The sequence below is a fragment of the Vipera ursinii genome, assembly GCF_947247035.1.
Source record: "Vipera ursinii genome assembly, chromosome: 1".
Classification (NCBI taxonomy): Eukaryota; Metazoa; Chordata; class Lepidosauria; order Squamata; family Viperidae; genus Vipera; species Vipera ursinii.
In genome coordinates, this window is record NC_139512.1 from 316,041,134 (window position 1) to 316,067,276 (window position 26,143).

General features: G+C 37.9%; 1 protein-coding gene across 1 annotated transcript in view; it reads right to left on the reverse strand.

Annotated features, from left to right (window-relative positions):
- Positions 1–26,143, reverse strand: part of SRBD1 (S1 RNA binding domain 1) — a 167,088-nt gene that overhangs the window by 59,031 nt on the left and 81,914 nt on the right. The window contains exon 16 of the mRNA XM_083361548.1: positions 20,298–20,380. Coding sequence (XP_083217674.1) covers positions 20,298–20,380 — 83 coding nt within the window. The remainder of the gene's footprint in view (positions 1–20,297; positions 20,381–26,143) is intronic.

Below are 26,143 nucleotides of genomic sequence, written 5' to 3' on the forward strand. Positions count from 1 at the left end.
AAGTGTTTTTTGCTATTATCATAGTTTAAGAATAAATGGGCAAGAGTGGGATAAACTCTAAATTTGCTTTCAATATGAACGTCCAAAGTTGTTATAATCAGCACTCATCTACATTCCTTGTTTATGGGAATGAAATATGTAGTCATTTGAAGTCCACAATTTGTATATTGTGTTTGTAATAACTACATATTTTACAAGCGCGTTATTCTTTCCATTAGGATTAAAACCTCACCAAATAGCAATTTGTGAAAGAATTCTAGCAGAGCCCTGAGTCCAGAACTCTGACCTCTGATGCTTGGCAGAAACAAACTCTAAGTCTAGGCAAAACATCTGGTTTCAGTTAGACTTCCTAAAAAAATAGCCCCTGTACTGGGGAAACTGGTATTCACTTCGCTTTGTCTATAGACTTTAACTGACTTCAGTGCTGCTGCAGGAAAAAAAAATACTCAACCAGGATGTCTATCAATCACTTCAGGCTTCTTGGTGGCCCGTGCAGAAGCAACCGTTTATATTCAAGAGACACTGTACATTATTTGTTAATTTTTCCTTTACGTTTTTCCTTTAAGTTTTTCTTCTATTAGAATTTACATCTCCAATATTTATTTCAAAAGTGATCACCAATTCAATCATGCCATCTCAAACAGCATTTTGATTTGCAAATGCAAATCTTAACTCCCCCAACCCTGATTTTATCTAGTGTAATAATACCTTTCTTTTTTCTTTGCATGATTCAAGTAAGAAAAATAAGTAAACAAATCCTAAAGCATTTAAATGCATGGATGAATCATTCATGAGTTCAAGTTCATTGCTAAATGCAGTCTTTAATGCATTTTTAAAAAGAGGCAAAAATGAAGCTGCATAAAAAGTGAGAACTTATGTAGCACAGAAGTAAAAGACCTTTTCTTCAAATCAGGGAATTCACAGCCTTCATTTTTTAAAGGTTGTTTAAAAAATGCCAGTTAATATCTTAACGTATTTTGCACTAACAGTAGTATTTCATAAGCCAGATTCTTAAAATGCCAAAATTTGCTTGGAAATTGAGAATTTAAATTCAGGGCCATGCTAGCATCCCCCAACTTGATGCCTTCTAAAAGTATTGTGACCACAATTCTCAAAATTCCTACACAACATGTGAACGTCCGATGGTTCAGAGGGAAGCATCTAATACACATATTATGAATATACATCATGTTTTTTTTGAGCTTGACTCACTGAAATTATTCCACCATTTGGAACAGGTACTATATAAACTATCTCCCAGATATGATTATTCCTCCTCTGAATACCTGAATTGAGGAAGGAAGGAAGGAAGGAAGGAAGGAAGGAAGGAAGGAAGGAAGGAAGGAAGGAAGGAAGGAAGGAAGGAATTATGTTTCTCTAAGCTCCTTATGATGGTTAATCTGCTAACCTCATTTGTTTTCATACTGATCAGTCTAGTCTACATGTGTCTTCAACACAAATCTGTAACCCTTATTCTCATATAATACATCATGGTTAACTAACATAAAACATTACAAATGCAAGGACTTCAGATTTGCCTTTTGCCTCTGTTTGGCTGCTTGGGAACTCAAAATTATTTTTTTCTTCCTTTTTTCACTTGCCAAAATGTTGTTAGCCTGGAGAAGAATTTTTGTAAGGTTCATACAGCTCTATAAAATACATCATTGTATTACTTTACTTTATTTATATTTGTTTATGTCTCTAAGGTGAAACACCAGTGGCAGCAATGTTACCATTCAAACAAGCCACTGCTTATTTTATAAATGTACATTTGATAAATAGTGTTGCATTTGCATGAATGAAGAAATTACTAATCACAGTCATGTCTTTTATTCAGTGAAGGATATGAAAAAAGCCATTGTAATATTACAATTTTTATTTCTTTAAAAAGCACATAATGATTACATTGTTAGTCAAGTTTCATCACACTTGTCAGATGCAACAGAACAAAAGCATCATAAACCTACTGTGTATGAAACTTTTAAAAATGCATTTGGGACCCTCAATACCTCTATTTAATATGTTGTGTTCTTAATACAGAGATATTTTATTTAAAGCTGAAGATCAAAAAGCCTAAGAGATTTTACATTTGGGTTACGGTTAGGGTTACTGCTATTGTTTTAGAGTTACAATTAAATGAGACTTGGTGAAATGCTGACCTGAACACAGTTCTACGAAAAGCAAACTTGACCACAGTGGAATAAAAAACTGGTGAGTAAACCAGCTCCGGTTGGTACCCGTTTACCTGGGGGTGCGGGGGATCAGGTCCCTGAGCTTAGGCTGGTGTACTTCAATGCCAGATCCGTGGTGAATAAGGCTCCCCTCGTCCATGATTTGATCGAGGAGGAACGCGCGGATCTGGCATGCATTACAGAAACCTGGTTGGGCTCAGAGGGAGGTGTCCCTCTGACTGAGCTTTGCCCTCCAGGTTTCCGTGTGTTGCATCAGTCGAGAGCTCAGGGCAGGGGCGGTGGGGTGGCGGTAGTTATACGGGAGACCTTATGTCCGTGGGAGTCCACTGTTTTACAGATAGGCGGGAGTCCCTCCTCCTGAGATGTGGTCCTAGGGCTCAGTTGGGCTTGTTGCTCACATACCTGGCGCCCAGCTGTGTGGCAACGGCCCTGCCTGAGCTTCTCGACGCCCTCTCAGGGTTGTCGGTTGAGTTTCCCAGACTTATAGTTCTGGGCGACTTTAACCTTCCTTCTCTGGGAGGGTCGTCTGAGTTAGCCTGGGAGTTCTTGGCCTCCATGATGGCCATGGACCTGACCCAAGTAATTCAGGGTCCGACCCATGGGGGGGACACACTCTCGACCTAGTTTTCTTATCTGGGCAGTGGCTTGATGATCTGGGAGGGGGCTCGCCAACTATTGTCCCCCTGTCATGGTCCGATCATCACCTCCTGCGGTTGGTCTTCCGCTATGCCACCCCCTGCTGCTGGGCTGCGGAACCGACCAGGTGGTTCTGCCCCAGGCGCCTAATGGACCCGGAACGGTTCCAGATGGCGCTTGGGTCTATACCTATCCCCCTCACTCACAGCCTGGTCGACGCCTTGGTGGATGCCTGGGAAAGGGCTGCCACCGAGGCGCTCGACTGTGTTGTACCCTTGCGACCCCTGACCCGGCACAGATCCCGATGGGCTCCATGGTTTTCTGTGGAGCTCCGGGAGATGAAGCGTAGAAGACGGGGTCTAGGGAGCTGTTGGAGATCCAGCCGATCCGAATCTGATCAGTTGCAGTTAAGAATCTTTATAAGGTCTTATCTTGCAGCGATGAGGACGGCAAAGGCTAATTACTTTGCTGACCTCATCGCGTCCACAGATAATCGCCCGGCCGCCCTGTTTAGGGTGAATTGCTCCCTTCTCAACTAGGAGGTGAGGGAGGATCCCTTACAGGGGCGGTCCAAGGAGTTTAGTCATCATCTGATGGATAAAATCGCTCAGATTCGGACCGGTTTGGACTCTGGGCAGAGTCTGACGTGGAGGAATCGGACGGTCTTGAGCGTGTTATCTGGACTGAGTTCGATCCTGTTTCCCCTGATGATGTGGAGAGGATGAGGAGGAGGCTGAGCTCCACCACCTGTTTGTTGGACCCGTGCCCCTCCTGGCTGGTTTATGCGGCTCGGGAGGAGACACGAGGCTGGTTCCAGGCAGTAATAACTGCTTCCTTGAAAGAGGGTATCTTCCCCACCGCCCTGAAGGAGGCGGTGGTGAGAACCCTCCTCAAGAAGCCTGCCCTGGACCCGGCTGTTTTAAATAACTATTGTCCGGTCTCCAACCTTCGCTTTTTGGCGAAGGTTGTTGAGAATGTGGTGGCGCATCAGCTTCCTCTGTTCCTGGATGAAGCTGATTATCTGGACCCGTACCAATCGGGTTTCAGGCCTGGGCACAGCACGGAGACGGCATTGGTCGCGCTGGTGAATGATCTCTGGTGGGCTTGGGACAGGGGTTGTTCTTCTGTCCTAGTCCTATTAGATCTCTCAGCGGCGTTCGATACCATCGACCATGGTATCCTACTGCAGCATCTCAGGGGGTTGGGAGTGGGAGGCACTGTTTTGCAGTGGTTCTCCTCCTATCTCCTGGGCCGCTCGCAGTCGGTGTTGACGAGAGGGCAGAGGTCCGCCCCAAGGCCTCTCGTTTGTGGAGTTCCTCAGGGGTCGGTTCTCTCTCCCCTCCTGTTCAACATCTATATGAAGCCACTGGGTGAGATCATTCGTGGTTTCCTGCAAGACAGGCAGTTTAGAGCTCAGGGAGACCAGAGAATATCTATCTTACTGAAACGGCACTCAGTGCCTTTAAGAATGCTGGGTTCATATACTTCCTTTTCTTAGCACTTTTGAAAATTGTTTAAACTGCTTCTCAGCTAACAGGAACCTTTGGATCAACAAGATTTACAACATAAAACTTTATATATTTTTCTGAGACTTCTGGTTTTGCACTGTAGCGCACTGCTGAGGGATTGCGGAGCTCTGCACCTCACGATTAGTTTCGTCCTGCCAGGAGACCCTAAATAAGCCTAAAGTCACCCTGGAGAGGCGACAAAGAAAGAGGGGCGCCTCTATGATCATGGAACGACCGTGGTTGTCCCGCTCGATCCATGGAAAGCGCTTTAACCCGACAGGAGAAAGTCTGGCCACACCTCGGTGACCAACCCAAGCTGCATGCAGCTGAAGTCCAAGGCACCAACCAGAACAACGGTGAACAGTGTGCTTGAAACTGGGTGAAGAATTCAATCTTCTCTCTCCTATTTTGTATCTCATTTCCTGGAAAAGATCCCCAAGAAGCAAAAATCTTCCCAAAGTGAGAAGGGAGGCAACTACACCCACACTCTCCCATAGATGGAAGCAGTGAATTAAACTCTTATGGGGAACAAAAATATATTGAAATGAGGTTAAAAATACCAGTCTGGACAAATTTGAAAACTTAAGAAAACTGTTAAAATTCCATACTTGAAATTGTAAAAATTATATAAATAGTAACTATTTGCTTTAAAAGTTGGAAAATGAACAACTATTGACACCTAGTGGAGGACTAGAGAAAACTATAGCTGCACTGACTCAGAATTTGGCAAGACACCCAGAAATAGCAAAAAACGGCTGGGAACAAAGCATTGAGCTATCTAATACAGAGTGAAACTATATATGTTTAGAAACTGTTGACCTTCTGGGATTATAAACACACTGAACTGCATTCTTAAGTTTAAGAACGGTTTGCAGAGAAAGAAAAACCTTGGCCCTTGGCTAATCTTAAGGGGAAGTCACTGGAAAGCTTTCAGATGGTTAAACACTTTGGACGGAAATCTGGCTGGCTGATAATGATAAGATCCCTGAAAAAAAGAACTGTTACCAAACACTGTTTTTCAGTGGTGCTTTGATACTTAGAATATATTGGATTACAAAAACCATATATAAAGATAGGAACTACACAAGATTTGGTTGTTTGGATTTTAAGATGGACTGGTTTGATAAAGCTAATTAAAGAGACTGTCACTATAGCACCGGTGAAAGACTACCTAGAGGAGAGAGACAAAATGGATGTTGTATATTTATCTAAAAGTGATAGAAAACCACGCCTAACACCTCTTCCTGAAGACCCCAGCATGGAACATCAGAGATCTGCAGGAATAAGGACTTAAGACAAAGCAAATACATTCCTAGAGAAAATATATGCAATGTTGCGATAGATTTAAACAATTGTCTTAAATCATGATGAGATTAAAAACAACTTTGATAACATAAATGAACATATCTCTAAACTAAACTCACAATTAAACAACACTCAAAAAATGATGATAAAGAATGAACAAATAAATCAGACAATAGAACACAAATCAGAGGTAAGTGACTTAAATATGAAAGCTTCAAATGAACAACTACAACTTAATACAAAAAAAATCTGCAAAATTTTGCTACAACAAAGGAAATAAAAAAGATGTTTTATCTTCCAGGACTTCAAAACAAACTTGAGGACAAAAAAAGAAGATTTAATAAAATGGATTAAAGAGCTGTCAGGAGAATCATTAAAGTGTGGGAGACAAAAAAACAAATATTCTATTTAACTTGTCTTTTTATCCACAACAGTATCTACAAAAATACAACCTGGCACGTTAAACCGACTGATTTGGAAAACGACCTGGCAAAAGAAGAAGATTAGAATTAGATTTAAGAGATGTGATTCATTGTACTAGATGGAGTACTATATGACTAAACACCTGTTTGAATATGGTTAAAAGATATAAAATTTGGATATAAAGAGGTCCTATAGTAAGATTGCTAGATGGTGTATTATATGATTAAATACTTGTTTGAATGTGGTCAAAAGAATAGATAAAGCTTGGATGAAAAGGGGCCCTATAGCAAGAGGGATAAGATATATAAGTAGTATAATGTAACACCTCTTCTCCGCGAGCTGCATTGTCTTCCAGTTGCCCTCCGGGTGAGATTCAAGGTGCTGGTGATGACCTATAAAGCCCTAAATGGCATGGGTCCAGATTATCTTAGGGAGCACCTGCTACCAGCACCAGTTGGTTATATGTTGATGCTATTGTTATATGTATAAATACTAGAAAAAATGTTTATACCCAACTCTATATGTATTGAAAGTATTAAGAATTATATTTCTTTAATGTAGACAAAATGAGAATATTGGTGGAAGAACAGAGAATCAAGGAAATATATTATCAACTAACATATTAATCAACTATAGAAAATAATTATTATTGTTTTGAAATATATGAACCCAGACAACACATTGTTCACTAAGCACTAAAGATTGTTATTATAAATATTAATAAAATATATTTAAAAAACCTTATATATTTCTTTTTCTTTGTTTTTTTCCTTTTTCTTTTTTATTTCTGTACTATTTTTTATTCTTTTTTCTTACTTTGTATTAGTTTTTTGTTAGAAATTGTAACCTTTAATAAAATTATTATATTGTTATATTAAAGAGTTGCAATTAACTCAGCACAAATATAATACATTGTAGCAAAATAAAAATGTAAAAAATTAAATACTATGAATTATTGCAGTAAAATTGTCTGGGGAACACCCAAACATTGCTAGAGGAAGCACATCCCATTGGGGACCTTTATAACATTACTTTAGAGACAATTTTACATAATGGGTGCATCATTACTAAAGAAGTAAGAACAGACTGTGTCCGATCAGCATGGCATATTCTGTAGTCTATAAAGACTAGGCAAGGCCATATGGAAAAAGTCAGTTCTTCAATAATCTAATTCTAAGTCATTTATAATCTTATAAACCAAAATCACATTTTTGGCAGGCACTGCTGGTCTTTCAGAGTAGACATTCTAATGTGTGGTAAAGAGATCTTACTCAGTCTAAATATTACATTCTGCACTACTTAGAGCTTGGAAATAATTCTCAAGGGCTGTCCTATATAAAATGTATTACCACAGTTTGAACTTGAGGATACCAATACATAAGGCCAAACTTGTTCAGAAGTGTGATTCAGAATAGCAGTAGCAACAGCACTTAGACTTACATACTGCTTCATAGTGCTTTACAGCCCTAAACAGTTTACAGAGTCAGCATTTTGCCCCCAACAATCTGGGTCCTCATTTTACTGACCTTGGAAGGATGGAAGGCTGAGTCAACTTTGAGCTGGTTAGAATCAAACTCCTGACACTGAGCAGTGAGTTAGCTTGCAATACTGCATTCTAACTACTTCACCACCATGGCTATAATACTTGTACATTATCTGCAACTCGGCATAAAAAATACACATAATTACCTAGAACAGAGAAGTTAGAAACAAGGCTAACAGCAAAGCACATCCACCAACCAAAAAGAGGGATTTTCAAACAACAAACTCATGAAACAGGTGACTGATACTATTGTGGTATGCAATACATGTTCCATGTATGTGCTTATGTCCAAAGACCACCCAAACTATACATGCATTAGATGTAAACTATGTAAACTACTGGAGGAAAAAGTAAGGACCTTAGAGACAACCCTAGCCAAACCCTAACTCTACTCAAACTGTACCAATTAATGAACAAATAACTCCCAAAGGATTTGACCCTACTGATAAACCCTTGAAGGAAGAGAAATGGAGGTATGTCATACATAGAAGGAAACACAATACTCAATCCAACCCAACCAGAAGCAGCCGCACTAAAACTGAGCAACTGACTTCTCCCCTTAGATGGAAACACACAGACTCAAAACCTCCCCCTCAAAGAAAACATGCAGATGCCTAGCAAAGAAACAACTTCAAATATCCCTTAAAAAGTCACATCAACAAACGCACCAGAGATAAACAGAAAAGCACCCCAGACTGCAGCCCCCCAAAAAGGAAGGTGAGTGTTGGTAATAGGAGATTCTATCCTCAAAGGAACAGAATCATCCATCTGCAGACCGGACATCCAATCCAGGGAGGTATGTTGTCTCCCTGGAGCAAAAATCAAACATGTGGCTGAGAACCTAACCAAAATAATTAGGCCTACTGATTACTATCCTTTCTTCCTCCTCCACATTGGGATGAATGACATAACAAAGAACCTGAGTACAATAGTGAGAGATCACAAACAACTAGACAATAAAGTTAAGAATCTAGGAGCCCAATTAGTGTTCTCATCCATACTCCCAATGAAAGGCCAACACCTATTAAGGGAAAAAAGAATTCTAAAAATAAACCATTGGCTAAAGGGTTGATGTCACCAAGAAAACTTTAGTTTCCTGGATCATGGACTGCATTTCCTACACAAAGGACTCTTGGCAAGGGATGGACTGCACCTCACGAAAACAGGGAAAAATGTACTCGGAAAAAGACTGGCCCAACTCATCAGGAGGGCTTTAAACTAAAATTGAGAGGGGAGGGGAGGAATCTTTAGACCAATATTTAGAATCTCTAGAACCCAAAACCAATCATAAATCCCAAGAAAACAAATCAAACAATGAGGTAGGAAGAGATGAGAAAAAAGAAAAACCCAAACAACAATCAGGAGATGCAGGAAACATACCTATGAAAAGGCATAAAAGTCTTAAATGCTTATATACAAATGCTCAAAGCTTGGGGAACAAACAGGGCAAACTAGAAGCAATAGTACACGAGGGAGGGTGTGACATAATTGGCATTACAGAAACCTGGTAGAACGAAACCCATGAATGGACTGGACTGATGGATGGATACAAATTGTTCAAAAGAAACAGGTATACAAAAAGAGGAGGGGGAATTGCACTATATGTAAGAGAACATTACATATCTACATAAATGCACATGATCCAAGATGAAATCTCTCCAGAATGTATATTGGTCAATATAAAAGAGAAAAACGTGACATTACCATAGGTGTATATTACAGACCACCCAATCAATCAGAAGAAATAGATAAACTCTTTGCCAACCAGTTAACAAATGTATGTAGGAAGCATACCACAGTAGTAATGGGAGACTTCACCTATCCAGATATCAATTAGGAGACAAACTTTGCAGTAAGTGGGAGATAAAATGGATTCCTGACCAACCTAGCCGACAACTTTCTCATCCAAAAGGTGGAGGAGGGAACTAGATTTAAAGCCATACTGGACTTAATTCTAACTAATAGAGAAGAAGTGAGTTGAAGTTGCCAGAACCTTGGGCGAAAGTGACCAGGTCATATTGAAATTTAATATAACGGAAACACTAGCAACAGAAAACAATCCAACCAGTGTCTTGAACTTCAAATGAGCTGACTTTAACAAACTCAGAGAGAACCTAGAAAAGATCCCATGGATGAAAATCCTACAGGGGAAAACAGTCCAAGAAGTGTGGGACTCTGAAAAATACGATCATAAAAGCCCAGACCAGCACAATATCACTGAAAAAGAAAAACAAGAAATTCAAGAAGAAACCAGCATGGCTGCATAAAGATCTCTCTGACAAACTGAAAGACAAAAAGGACAAATACAAAAAATGGAAAGAGGGGCACATAACTAAGGCCAATTATCAGCAGACAGCAAGAACATGCAAAGAGGAAGTCAGAAAAGCAAAGGCTCAGAACGAACAAAGACTTGCCACAGAAATCATGGATAATAAAAAACGTTTCTTCCAACATATTAACAACAAGAAAAAAGTCAAGGAAACTGTAGGTCCACTAAAGAGAGAAGATGGAAAGGAAATAACAAAGCAGAGCTCCTTAACTAATACTTTGCATCAGTCTTCACACAAAAAGAAACTATAACCCAACATACCAAAAAAACCCACTGCAAAAGACAAATTAGAAATAAAAATTAAAATAAGCAAGAAAATGGTAAGACAACACCTATCTGACCTTGACAAATACAAATCACAGGGGCCTGACAGATTACATCCCAGAATTCTGAAGGAGCTGTCAGATGTTACCTCAGAACCATTGCACCACATCTTTCAAAAATCCTGGAGCACCGGGGAAGTACTTGAAGATTGGATGGTTCCCATCTTCCAGAAAGGAAAAAAAAATGGACCCAGGAAACTACAGACCAATCAGTTTAACATCAATACCTGGGAAGATTCTAGAAAAGATAAACAAAAAACAGATCTGTGAACAACTAGAAGCAAAGAAGTTATAACCAGTAGCCAGCATGGGTTTGTTAAAAACAGATTATGCCAAACCAATCTTATTTCATTCTTTGATAAAGTGACCACACTAGTAGACCAGCGAAATACTGTGGACGTAGTATACTTAAGACTTCAGTAAGGCATTTGATAAAGTAGACCACAACCTACTCCTTGGTAAGCTAGAAAAAGGTGGACTAGACAACATCACCACCAGATGGATCTATAGCCGGCTGGATGGAGTCACTGAAGCAGTAGGCGTGAGCTTAAATGGACTCCAGAAGATGCTAGAGTACAGGAAGGCCTGGAGGAACGTTGTCCATGGGATCGCGATGGGTCGGACACAACTTCGCAGCTAACAACAACAACGTGTTAAGAAATATACAGGACAATGCCATGCCTGTTTACTGAGCAATAAAACCCACTGCATTCAATCTGATTGCAGTCTAAAAAAATTAAGTTCAATATGCTACTCATTCATTAATCACATTAATAAAGTAGCATTTTCAAATGGCAGAAATAATATTTTAATATTTGTCTTGCTTTTTTTTAGCTAAAATAAGTGTTTCCAGGGATAGCGCTTAACTATAAAATTAAGTTCTCCCCTGCAACATGACAAATCCAGAGCACACTTTTAAGGGGACAGCCTTTTGTGATTATAATTTAAATAAATGATACTGGCTTTTTGGTTTTAACTCCTGTCTATATTTATTTATTTTAGTGGAGTTACGGGAGAAACAACTCCTTAAATTATATCTGGAGGCCAACTGGTAACTAGTGCATCTCATAAAGCAGTGAGGACACATCTGCATACTACAGCACACCCATGACAGCCCATTCCACTGCCATTCTGGACCAGGTAATTTTCATTGGCAATACCATGGATGGAGCATTACCCTAATCCAAGGCATAAGTGGCTGTCTCAAGGTATAGGCAGTACAAGAGATAACCTTGACAGAAATATGTAAGAAGTATCCTCTAGGCCAGGGGTAGGGAACCTTGGCTTTTTTATGACATGTGGACTTCAATACCCAGAATTCCTGAACCAGCCATGCTGAGTCAGGAATTCTGGGAGTTGAAGTCCACAAGTCATAAAGAGCCAAGGTTCCCTACCCCTGCTCTAGGCAAAGAAGGCTGAAACATTTGATAAGTCCTAGGAAGCAAGACTGTTTTTGGAAGCAGCTCTGTTTCTCTCCATTCAGACCTGCACAGCCTCCAAACATTGGGCCAGGATTTTATCAGGCCAGGATCAAGATGTACTATATATTTGGGTATCATAGGCATATTGATAAGACCTGATTACAAACTGTCAGATGATCTCACCAGTGGTTTCATGGTAATGATGTTAGATGTTAAATTATAGTGCAGAAAGAATTGACCCTAGTGGCATCTCACAGGTATGGAGCCATGGATGCAACCTCTTACACTGCTAACATTGACTGAATTCAGTCACTGTGGAAAGGAGGAAAGCTACAGCAAACCAGTGCTTCCATTCTAATCCCCAAAGCTGATCCAACAGGATACCATGATCAATGGCACTGAAAGCCAATGAGAAACCAAGGAACATCAAGATGCATGCACCATCCTCATCCCATACACAGGTCATCACCAGGCATGACCAAAGGTGCCTCTCTACTGTCTTCTACTTTCCTTACTCTTGCTATGGATAGCATCCTTTTTAAGGAGATAATCTGCTTAAACCACACGGCCAAAGGACAGAAGTTTCTGCTTGCCCATCCTTGCCTTAAAGGGAATAGGCAGTCTTTATTTTACCCTGGATTCATTGAATAATTCTTCTGGTACTTTTGTAAGGGTCTCCAGATTTGTAATCTGAAGAAATCTATATTCTTTATCTTGCTGTTTTTTCAGTGTTTAGTTAGTATAGCTGTACATTTCTACTACTGTTCTTTCTTCTTATAAAAGTATTCTTACCCTTCATGGTGCTGTGAAATTCTGTCACTGCCTTCCTCTCTATTAATCTTTAGTTTACTTTTCCAGCAGATTGTCATCTTTATTTATTTTTGATTCTAAAAAATACAAACTAGTACCATCACTTCTTCACCATCAGCTGTGAGTTCCTTAAGCATTTTGTTATTAGTTTGGCTGGCATTTCATTTTCTGGCATAAAAACTTTTTATTAGTTTGTAATTTAAAAAATAATTAAAATAATTTAAAAACAGATTAAAGTTAAATGAGATACAGAGACTGGTAGGCACCAAAGGAAGTGTCTGTAGGAAAAGTGGTGCCCACATTATCTATGATTGTATGAGATGTTATGCATAGAGAGAAAGCCTATTGCTAGAATTACATCACCTAAAAATAATTACCTTATTATGGAGATAACACCATGGCAGAACATTAAGAACAGCTAGTGAGACCAAATTGCAGAGAATGCAATATAAGTTATACTGGAGACAGATTCAGATGGAGTAAAGGAATATAAGAGACAGATGTTTCAATAATGAAGACTTTCCTAAACAAGTAGCAGAGGTAAAAGAAATGAAAAAGATTTAGAAAGCTGAACAGTGGGTAAAGAAAAAAAAAGTCCTTATAAATATATGAATTGTTTTCTCAAGGGTCTAGGCTGAGGCTGGAGGTAGTCTCAATTCTGAAAAGTTTTAAATTGGTTCTAAAAAGCCTTATCAGTGAGGAAATTTATCACACATGATATCTAACATGAACCTTAAGCCTTAAGCTATAATTAGTTTAATTTAATTTATTGGATTTTTGAGGCCATCTAACTCCAAAAAGATTCTGGCCAGCTTACAACATTTAAAATGCACAATTAAGGAAACATTACTGCTTGGAGAAAGCAACATCAAATCCCCCAAATCTAGTACTTCTAAACCCATGTCTTGCTAAGTGGTATTCTAAGACTTATGTTGTTGTTAGCTGCGAAGACGTATCCGACCCATCGCGACCCTATGGACAACGTTCCTGCAGGCCTTCCTGTCCTCTACCATCTTCTGGAGTCCATTTAAGCTCATGCCTACTGCTTCAGTGACTCCATCCAGCCACCTCATTCTCTGTCGTCCCTTTCTTCTATTGCCCTCAATCTTTCCCAGCATTAGGCTCTTCTCCAGTGAGTCCTTCCTTCTCATTAGGTGGCCAAAGTATTTGAGTTTTAGCTTTAGGATCTGGCCTTCTAAAGAGCAGTCAGGGTTGATCTCCTCTAGGACTGACCAGTTTGATCGCCTTGCAGTACAAGGGACTCGCAGGAGTCTTCTCCAGCACCATAGTTCAAAGGCCTCAATTCTTTGGCGCTCAGCTTTTTTTTTATGGTCCAGCTTTCACTGCCATACATTGCCACTGGGAAGACCATAGCCTTGACTATACGCACTTTTGTTGACAGGGTGATGTCTCTGCTTTTTAGTGTGCTGTCTAGATTTGCCATGGCTTTCCTCCCGAGGAGCAAGCGTCTTTTAATTTCTTGGCTACAGTCCCCATCTGCAGTGATCTTGGAGCCCAGGAAAATAAAATCTGTCACTACCTCCATTTCTTCCCCATCTATTTGCCAGGAATTGAGAGGGCCGGATGCCATGATCTTGGTTTTTTTTATGTTAAGTTTCAACCCAAGTTTTGCACTCTCCTTCTTCACCCGCAACAAGAGGCTCTAAAACAAGACTTATACGTTGTTATAAAAAATTAGTGTGGCACAAATAATATGGCACATAATTCCATTTCAGTTGTTATTCTTTGTAATACATATCATTTTAGCTTAAAGATGTACATTATAACTATGAAATCTGAATAACTGAAATAAACAACCAATACTTTTTCTAATATCCAGGGCAAGTAAAATTTAAATGAAACTATATAATCAGCATTTTCAATATGCTTTTAAATGGATACAGCAAAATAAGTTATTTTGTCATAACCAAATTATCATTAGATATCATTAATATCTAATAGCCTCAGTTTAGCCTACCATCATCCTTTGATAACAGGAGAAAAGAATAATTGGTTCCAGACAATTAAAGAATCTATTATTATACTTGTTTACCCTATTCTCATATAATCAAACTAAATATAAATAAACTTCCTAACAGTTAGAACAATTAACCAGTGGAACAACTTGCCTCCAAAAGCAGTGAATGTTTTTAAGAAGAGACTGGACAGCATTTGTCTGAAATGGTATAGGATTTCCTGCCTGAGTAGGGGATTGGACTAGATGTCCTACAAGGTCCCTTCCAACTTTATTATTATTACTATTTTAGGTTTTACTACATTGCTGAAGAATCCTCATGTGGGTTTGAGGGAATCCCCATTTAACTATATAGTGATCAATCTTTGTTGATCTAAACACTGGAAGAAATGTAAAATTAAACAGAAAGAGAATTGCTAATTGCCCACAAGCATTATATTTTTGTAAATCTTGAATACAAATTTAGAATAATCATCTAGATGACAGTAAGAAGGACAGCATTCATCTTAAATAGCCTTGTATGTAGGTTGTTAAGAAAATTTACTTTAACTTGAAATCTTCCAAAGTTGAGCCCAACTTACTGAAGAAAAACACTAAACTATCTTTAACCCTGTGTCAATATATGATGCTACTGGGAATGGTAAGTGAATTAACTTTCGAAGGAAAATTAATAGCTTATGACTTACAGTTGTAAAAGCAAACAATGTAATTCTGGATTAGGGCATATTTAATTTTGGTTTAAAATAGAGCTTAATTTAATTTAATATAATTCATGGTATGAAATGAAAAGTAGAATAAAAAATGATATTTTAGAGAATGACTGATAAAAAGTGCCTATTTTGTTGTTGTAAGCATCAACAGTGATAACCACTGTATAATAAAAAAATGTTTCTATATCAAGAGTGTTGTTGAGGAGAAGGGAACCCAACTGCAGTTTATATTTGACACATAAAATCATGAAATAAAGATATCTTAATGAATAACCAAAACAAAAAGAAAACATATGCTTTATAAAAACACTTGGTAGATGTGTTCTGTTAGGTACTGTCTTAGTGATATTTAGCACAAACAGGGGTACTAAAATTAATATGGCTGTGAAAATATTGACAATGATTCTGGAAGTGTTTTTGACCTTGATATTTACTGAAATAGTGAGTATTTTTTGTTTGTTTCTGCATTAACTGGAAAAATTCAAGGCTTCTCAGTGTGATCTCATGTCACTTTAATCAGCCCATTCATGGTCATGAAATGCATAAAGAAATAGAGACAATTAAAACTGAATCTCCCAAAGTCAGTTAAAGGGGAAGTGGCATCTCTTTAAATTTTAATAGCTTTCTGAGCCCTTTCTATTTATATTTGTTCTCTCTGATTGATCCATTTATGTGCCATCAAGTTGCAACCACATATAGATTTACACTATTGTGATCTATCCCCAATCTGATCTTTCAGGTCTTCCATCTCCACTATAACTGAGTCCTTGTTGTTCACATAATACGCCCAAAGTAGGATAGTTGAGCCTGGTCATTTGTGCCTTGAGTGAGAATGCTTGGTTGATTCATTCAATGATCCATTGGTGTTTTTGGTTGCCCTGGGGTTCTTGGCACTATCTATCTATCTATCTATCTATCTATCTATCTATCTATCTATCTATCTATCTATCTATCTATCTATCTATCTCTATCATCCATCCATCCATCCATCCATCCATCCATCCATCCATGCATCTATCTATCTATCTATCCACAAAACATTTCAAAAGCATTTCTATAAAATTTCCAGTTTTATTTTACAATAGTTATTGTTGCAGAACGAAATGTCTAAAACTAAAGAGTGAAAGAAGTAAGGGTAAAAATATCTTGCACATTAAATTACCAAGAGAAGACAAAAAGGCAAAAGATCAAGAGGAAAAGGTATAGCATAACCTCCCCCTTGTATTTACGTTAAACATTCCCATTAAACATCATAAAATTCTTATTAATCAGGATCTTGAAGCAATACATGAAACTAGGAAGGTTAACTGTTTCCTTTTAAGAAGCCTATGTTTTGAAGCACGATTCAGATTTTATTTGACAAAAAAAGCTGTAGTTACATCTGGAATGAACTATGTTTCCCTTCTAGTGTTCGAAAAAGCAGGAAATTTATATCTCTTATATTTAAAAGATGCTAATTTCCCAAATGTGCCAAGGAGAAAAGATCTCGTATAGAGAACATGAAGAAATGTATTGCTAAAAAAATGTATACTTTGTTTATGCATGGCCTGACAATAAAATCTACTGCAGCACCTTTAAAATAGTGGATATTCTTACTCATGTTACATAGATGGCATAAAAAGCACCATAATGCTTTTCCTTTCCATTTTAATTAAGTAGCTTTATTGTAATAAACTCTGTGCCACACACATCACTGGCCTTTTTTTTAGATCACCGTGAATGGCAGAATACCCACTCTCCTATTCCACGAGTCTCCTACATTGGATCAAGTGAAATTTATGTAATTCTCATTAAAATTGGAAATGAAAAGTTTGGAACCAAACTACAACTATCAACTAGAACTAGAATTTTTGCTTCTACCCCAGATTTATACAAGTCTTCCTTCTTCACTTGCCCTTAAACGTTTCTGTTGAAAACAAAAAATACGAACTATATTTAGGGGAAGAAATATCACAATCACTTAATCCTTTTCTTTTTAGATTTGTTCTGTGCCCAAGGATAATCACTCCTTTGATACACAAGTTCAACAATTTGTCTCCGAAAGTGTCATTGCGCTGAATGCTCTGTTGGTTCACAATTCCTTTACATCACTGAGCATGCATCTTACATATCTTCTAGGGTTATGCTTTATTTAAAAACTTTTGACAAGCAAGCAATTTGGGTTACCTAAAGCGATTATTTATTCCGTTTTGTCACTGGAGGATTAAAGATAAACCACAAGGCACACTTGTCATCATGCCTACATCAAAAAATTTATTTCATTTCAACACATTATCCATAAGAGTGCTATGAAATATCTGTGCTGCTAAAATTTAATAATGCTCTATTACTTGTGGACCAAATTTGAAGCATACATTAGTAGACTTGTGATTAATAATTCCTCTATTTACGTAAAAGTTTCTGGTGATCTAAATGCAAAGGGCAAATGATAAGATGATTTTTACTCAGTCCCATCAACCCCCTTCAGAATTAGTTGCATCCCCCCCTTACAAACGTAGCAATCTAAAAATTCAAAAGGATATTAGAAGGGACAGTGTTCATCACAAAACTTTATGTCTACTGAATGGATCTATCAGTAGCGATTTGCCTGGTAAATTTTCCCACTGGGTTGGCTCAAGGTCTTCCCTGATTGATTACACTTTAATTTCAATGGAATTTAATTACTCTTGTACAGAAAATTTCATTTGACAATCAACTTGATAGTGACTAAGTGACTGTATTAGCTATAAAAGCATTAGTTATAAAAGCATTCAACAATGGCTTTCTGGAAGTAGAATCTGCTCCAGTTTTGGAATGGATCTAGAGCTAGGGTTCGTCCATGCTAGATGGATTCAGCAACTCAATGAACAAATTTCTCAGCTGCTTTTGTTTAATGCAGCATTGAAATTCCATTCTTCTACCGTTAAAGAGAATTAGGAATTCCCTTCTGCAGACATTCCCCTGATTGATTCAGTTACTCTAGCCAGGATTCTCCACCCAGATGTTGAGTAAGAGAAAAAAACTTGGGAGGCAAATCTCATTCTCTCAGCTCTGATGTGATTGAATGTTTATTACAAAGCAAGAAAAGAGAATTCATTAGGGCTTCCTGATAGAACTGAACAATAACATCTCACGCCAGAAACCCCATTATCTTCTGACGTCCCATAGCTTCCCACCCTATTAACAAATCCCTTTCACTTCCCCTCCTCTTACCTGCATCTGTGTGGGAGGAACACTTTAGAGCAGTGTTTATCAACCTTGTCAACTTTAAGATGTGTGGAGTTCAATTCCCAGAATTCCACAGCCAGCACCCTGGCTGGGAAATTCTGGGAGTTAAAGCTCTGAATGGTTTGGCCAATTAACTGCTCTGAGGAAGCACTTGAAATCAAGTGCTGTAGTAAAACTAAGTTCCCGGTCTTTTTAAAGATACCTAAACATGAAGAATAAATGGCCAAAGTACTGAACAAATTAAATCTTTTAATTATTTTGGAATGGTTTTCCATAGCTGAACCAAACAAAGTACACACCAAAATTATTGTTATGCAAAAATGTTCAAAAAACAGCAGCTGCAATTCAATCTTTCCACTTCACCAGAATAACAGAGCATATCCCACCAGCACTGAAATTATATTCAGCTAAGGCTCAAGCACAACCAGGGGGACTTTTATTATTTACTGATAAACCCACTGCTAATTGAAATATTTTACCCGGCTTTTACTTTATTTTTAATGTGTTTTGGTTTGTAATTCTGGTCAGTGACTGTAATAACAATATTCATTCAATCTTTGATGTAGATCCACTGACTATGTAACTCCCTTGCTCTGAAGGATCACCATGGATTTGTTATTTCTGAATAACACATGCAATGTCATCATATTCAGGAGCATATTCAAAAGAAAAAATGTGCAATTTTATTTTTTAAAAAACATTTTTCAGTTCAATATTCTATCAAATACATTGCATTTGCACATATTTTATTTATGCATTTATTTACTTAAAACATTTATATAGCTACCATCTTATAAACCATTCTCAGTGGCTTTATATTATATATACCTATGGCACATATTGTCAATGCTGTGACAATGAATGTTCCCGCTCTGACAACTGAGGGAAATTGCAGCCATTTTTACTCTGCTTACAGCTTGCTTTTTCTGCTGTTTAGAAATCAGATGTAGAAGGGGGGATGGGGTAAATGCTTGAGCTCAACTAACCATAACAATAATGCAGTTTCATGGGAACTCAAGGACACAAACCGATAATGTTTTGGCGGGCTGAGGAGCTGCAGCGGGAGCCCCGCTTCAGGCTAATTGGAGAATGTAATTTATGACTGCTTCATGGGGGTGGGAACTGCAACTTCTTACTCTTTATCTGGGGGAAGGGAATTTAGTTTTGGGTTCAACTATGTAGTGCCGATACTTTGTTTCCTGAATAAAATGTTCTTTAAGGAAGAATTTTTGCCTTGAAGTTCTTTAATGGGTTTCATTTATCGGAACCATGACATATAATTTTCAACATCCAATTAAAAAAATCAGTGGATATCTATCTATCTATTGTGTGTGTGTGTGTGTGTGTGTGTGTGCACCATGCAACTATACAGTTAGTCAGATATCTATCTATCTATCTATCTATCTATCTATCTATCTATCTATCTATCTATCTATCTTTTAGATATATAATCTAGAAACTTTCCATTTAATTAATGAATTAATTTGCCATTTAATTAATGCAAAGTACATAAAGTACAGTAAGTACTTCTACAAATATTAGATGAAAAAACTACAAAAGAGGGCATAGGCCAATTGTCTGAACTGTAAATCTTACAGCATTTTCCATTAAAAAAATCAAAATGATCATTGCACCTATGTAAAAGAAAGGAAGATATGCAGATCAGGTTAGAAGCCTGATTTGATGTTTTTAATAGGCAATAAATCTGGCTGCAACCCTAAGCCTCCGTCCTCATATTTAACTGTAGAAAAAAAATATATACAACAATTTATAAATATTACTATTCCATGAAACTTTTAAAACGACATATAGCTGACACTTAATTGCCAAGCACTGTCTCAATTCTATTTCATATCATATTGAACTAAAGACTAGTCCAAGAGTCTTTAGAGTAAAATGCTTTACACTGCCTTACCTGGTACATTCCAATTCCAATGTGTTTGGGGTCAATTTTTACTAGCTCAGCTAAGGGATCTTGTACACGTCTTGCAATGGAAACTGGGGGGAAAACAGAGCAAGAAATGACATTATGTGAAATGCAAGGCTAATAAAGTACTTTTCACTCGGTTTACATAGTGGAATGAATTTTCATTCTGTTTTTTAACTGCACAAAAAATAAAGCTGTAGTGTAAGTTAAAATTAAGCCTCAAATGAGAAGACGAGCAGCATGTTTTCATTAATTTAACTTGAAAAAAATCTTGCCAGCCATGTACAGTGAAAAATAGAGTGATTATATTGTAAGAATGCAAACAACACATTAAGAGGACCACATCCCACAGTAATATTAATTAGTTTAGACAAATTATATAAACAACTGGAGTTTTTGTGTTTTCTCATTGCTTCTATTTCCATATATTTTCTCTCACTCCCTGTTTCCTCAACTCAGAACAGCTTACAAAATACCAACTTAAATGCCACAAAGGAAGAGGCCAGACTTTATGTAATTTTTACATAAAAAAATCTGTGCTATATTGCCATACAACATAATGGTAGACCATTAAAAATAAAAAAACATGTTTAAGTCAGTATAAAGGGCTGTTTGGAGTCAGGTATAGTAATTGATTGATTGATTGAATGAATGAATGAATGAATGAATGAATGAATGAATGAATGAATGAATGAAATGTATTCTACAAAACTAACTTTTTTCAAATTCAATATTAATTACAAATTTGAATTTCAGTTTGAATTATAGAAATACTACAAAAATGCCCAGGTTTCTTAATATTGGCGCATCAAATCTTTGATTCTGAAATATCTGAAGGGTACTACATTAAGAAAGGATGCTCCAGTTATTCATTTTAAGCAACACAAAGTACACAATAATTATCATTTTGAAAGGCTTTTATTTTTTAGCTTAAATTCTTTAAGTATGCTCTCATTTGCATTACAGCTAAATATAACCCTAGGTTAGAGGTCCCCAACCCCCAGGCCATGGCCCACTACCAGGCCCTGACCTATTCAGAATCAGGCCGCAAGAGCGGCAGGTCGGTGTGCACAAGCATGCAGCTCAACTTGCGCAAGTTGAGCTGTCCACGTTTATGCAAGCATGCTGGCTCGCTGCTCACACCAGTCGAACTGTGCACGTGCTGGTCTGTTCCTTGCGCAGCCCGGTTCCCCAGCTGGGCTGCCAAGCTGCAAAAATGGGGGACTGCTGCCCTAGGTGACAGGGTTGTCCTGAGTAGGTTTTCTTTTCTTTTTGTGACTGATAACAACACTTGGGGATACAGGAATAAATTGTGGATCAGTTGTTTTAAGATTAGTTAGGCTAGAGATTACAGTTTGCAGTCACTCTTGTTCTCAGAGTGTGAAGAAGGTAGAAGAGAAACAGGGTGGAAGAACCCCTGAGTGGAGATGAGAGAAAAGAGGTGACAAGGAAGGAATAGAAATGTAGTGACAAGAGACAGGAACGAAAGAGAGAGAGGAGAGGAGAGCAAAGAGACAATAAGATATAGTTTGGTAAGACAAGAGGGGTAGAAGTTTGTGAAGAAGGGTTGAACACTGTGAAGACCTTGCAAGAAGAGGCAAAGAGGGAGCCAGTCCAACCCATCTCACAAGGTTGTTGTTGTGGAAAAAATAAGAAGAGGAAGGAGTATTATGTATGTTCACTGCCTTGAGTTACTTATAAAGTACTAAAGGTGTGTGTGTGGGGGAAATCTAATAAATAAATAATTGCATAGACAAATGTAGCTTTAAAATAAGAATTAATTCATTAATTTCCTGTCTGGTCTGACATCAATCTGGTAAGTTTCCTTTCCTACAATTGTAACTGGTTGTAATAGAGAAAGAGTTTGTTTGAAAACTAAGTGGCCTAGTAGACCTGGCCTTGGATGCCTATTTTTCTAACTTGTGTTGGAGTGATAATGGGGCCTGGGAATTTTGACTACTCCACCAATACTTAGTAATGATTTCCCAATAGCTTCTCTTTGTGTGCCTATCCCAGGAAGTTGCTTGTTTTACTAAAGGACCGCAGTAGATGATGCAACAGAACTGATACTTAGGGCTTCTGTGGAGAAAGACAACGAATGAATGTGAACAAATACTGGTAAGAGTTCATGTTCAGGCCTGCACTGTGAGCAATAAGAACAGCAAAGGTTTGGAATTTTCCACACACTGTCTGGCATCAGTAATTAGAGTAGCCTGTTTGTTGTTGGAGAGGGACAGGTAGGATGATCTGGCAACAGGCCAATGAAAGATGTCCACTAAGTATCCTATTGATAAAATCTGTCACATTTCCTTTGATCTGGGCTGTATTTGGATGCATCTTGATAAGATTATCAAAACAATGTTTGGAGAGGTCATTTGGAAATCATTTTAACTTACAGAGTCTGAGAAAGAACATAGCATAACAGTTACTCCAGAACAAATTAGGAACCCTTGAATAGTACTTTCTAACAAGGAAAATTCAGTGGCCAGCTTGAATTACTAGGGCCACCCAAGAGCCTGAGTACTACACAACCAAAATCATGTTCTATACTGACAGTATAGAGCATCTGTATCAAGGTTTCATAGCAGATAGAGCAATTATTTTCAGCAATTCCAAACAGACTCAGAATGAGTAGATTGTAAAAAATTATAGTCATACTTAGAAGATGCTGCCTATTTAACAACACCGAGAAATTTTGTCCTATATGCATATACTGGTATCGAGGCTTGAATTTTGGATTTCTTCCCTTTTTGATTCTATTTGTTTATATCTACTTGTTTCCTGGCCTTGAAGGTTTCTGCTATCAATTGTTTGTTTACAAAATGGTTTTCTATGGTGTGAGAATCACATATTTCTGCCTGACCAGTATCACCCCTTACAATTTGCAACCATAACTGAAGGTTTCTAGTTCAATATTAGCAATGTCCAGCAACCAAAAGGAAGAAGCAGGGTTCTGAAAAAAAGATATTCCAACAATGTGATCTTCCAAGTTCTTAGTTATAAACTATAAAAAAGTAAAACAAATGACAAGACTGGCACACTAAGGCAGTTTGTTTACATTTGGTTGCCCCTCATTGAAACCTAACTACCAAAAACGCAAAAATGATGTGTGAAGGAGGAAAGGAGAAAGAAGTGAGAGAAAATGAGTATGCAAGTTGTCTCACACTCCTGTTCTCATCAACCCGCTATGGGACTAATATATTTTGCAGAGTTCCTTTGAGAGGAAAATGGGCGGTTTTAAAAGTTTGATAAATAAATATGGCATGCTCCTCCACAAATATCCTCATTCTATGCCTCAGAAATCTACAGTTAAGTGGGGTGGTGGGAGAGATGGTGAGCGAAAATAAAGAACCAGGGGAAAGTTATATGCTGTTATTCTATTATTATGTTGATAACTTAAATTTACAATACCTGAAGAATACCTGCTGCTATTGATTTCTCAGAGTGGTTTATAGGTGCTTTATCAGATACAATATAGGATATAATACTCTGTTGTTTATCTGAAATATTTCAAATGCCAGAACAGAAGCCACACATTCACATACAACTAATCTGTGCCATGACCTATCTCTTATTCCAAAGATCCACATATTCTTCTTTTGTAAAAGAAAAAGTTATACATTAAACTTTAAAGTTCATGGCTCGGTCACACACAAGGCTTCACATCCTTTAATACAAGTTTTAACACACATGAACAATGGCAGCTTCCAACCTGACTTAGAAACAACTATGCTAGTGACATCTGATCTGTCAGTTTCCATAACAGAGAACTTGTGAATTCAAAGACTTTGCATATGCCTTTCTTGTCAAAATCACAAAAGCTTAATCAGTACAAGTACTACAGCCTACAAAAGAAATGCATTCCTATAATAAACTCTTATAATTACCAATTGGAACTCTGATGGCACAGATCAAGGACAACTTTTAAAAGATAATATTTTTTTACTAAGAAAGAATTAGAGGAAAAGAATTAACAATAAGACAAAGAGATAAATAACATTTACAATGTAAGAAAAAGCAGAATTGCAAAATGAATTTATCTGAGCATACAAAATGAAGCATTTACTATCTAAAACAATCTTCTCCAAAGTAGCATCCCTCGGGTATATTAGATTTTAAGTCCCATGATAAATTGAAGCTCAACATATCTGGAAAACACCAGGTTGGGAGGACTGAATGTGCAGAAAGAAACCAAAAAGAAATCAAATAGCACAAAGAATCAGAACACAAAGCATAATTCTAATGGGCAAGATATGTATACAAAGTTGGAATTATATATTAAGTAGAGCTGTGCAAACCACAACCCTTAATCATAACAGTGCTGAATTAGCCATGGTTTTCAAAGGTACAACTTAAAATCCTTTGCTGGTCTTCTGAGCACAAGCACATGCAATGCTCAAACAACATAGGGAAGCCCTCAAACAAGCCACACCAAACTATAAGATAAGATGAATACTTTGGTACATTGAGTTACTTTTGACTCGTCATCAAAATTATGACTATTGCACCACTTCTGTGTTCACATAATTTTAATTCTAGCACTTGGCAATTGGCTCATATTTATGTTGGTTCTCTGGTCACATGATTGTGATTTGTGAGCTTTCCAGCTGGCGTGCAACAAGCAAAGTCAATGGGGAGCAATGATGTCTCACTTAACAATTGTGATGATACAGTTGCAAGAAAAAGTATGTGAACCCTTTGGGATTATGTGGTTTTTTGCATGAATTGGCCATAAAATGCCCTCTAAACGTCATGTAAGTCACAACAATAGAAAAACACAGTCTGCTTAAAATAATACTACACAAACATTAGCTGTTGTCATGTTTTAATTGAAGATAAGATGGAAACATTCACAGTGCAGGGTGGAAAAAGTATGTGAACCTTTGGACTTAATAACTGGTTGACCCTCCTTTGGCAGCAATAACCTCAACCAAACGTTTCCTGTAGTTGCAGATCAGACATGCACAACAATCTGGAGTAATTTTGGACCACTCCTCTGCACAAAACTGTTTCAGTGTAGCAATATTCTTGGGATATCTGGTGTGAATCGCTCTCTTAAGGTCATGCCACAGCATTTCAATCGGGTTGAGGTCAGGACTCTTGACTGGGCCACTCCAGAAGGCGTATTCTGTTCTGTTGAAGCCATTGTTTTGTTGAATTACTTGTATGCTTTGGTTCATTGTCCTGTTGCATCACCCATCCTCTGCGGAGCTTCAGTTGGCGGACAGATGGTCGTACGTTTTCCTGCAAAATGTCCTGATAAACTCTGGAATTCATTTTCCCATCAATGACAACAATCCATCCAGGCCCTGAGGCAGCAAAGCAGCCCCAAACCATTATGCTCCCTCCGCCATGTTTTACAGTGGGGATGAGGTTTTGATGTTGGTGTGCTGTGCCTTTTTTTCTCCACACATAGTGTTGTGTGTTTTTCCCAAACAACTCAATTTTGATTTCATCTGTCCACAGTATATTTTGCCAGTAGTGCTGTGGAACATCCAGGTGCTCTTTTGCAAACTTCAAATGTGGACAGATGGAACCAAAATTGAGTTGTTTGGGAAAAACATACAACACTATGTGTGGAGAAAAAAATGGCACAGCACACCAACATCAAAACCTCATCCCCACTGTAAAACATGGCGGAGGGAGCATCATGGTTTGGGGCTGCTTTGCTGCCTCAGGGCCTGGATGGATTGTTGTCATTGATGGGAAAATGAATTCCAGAGTTTATCAGGACATTTTGCAGGAAAACGTACGACCATCTGTCCGCCAACTGAAGCTCCGCAGAGGATGGGTGATGCAACAGGACAATGAACCAAAGCATACAAGTAATTCAA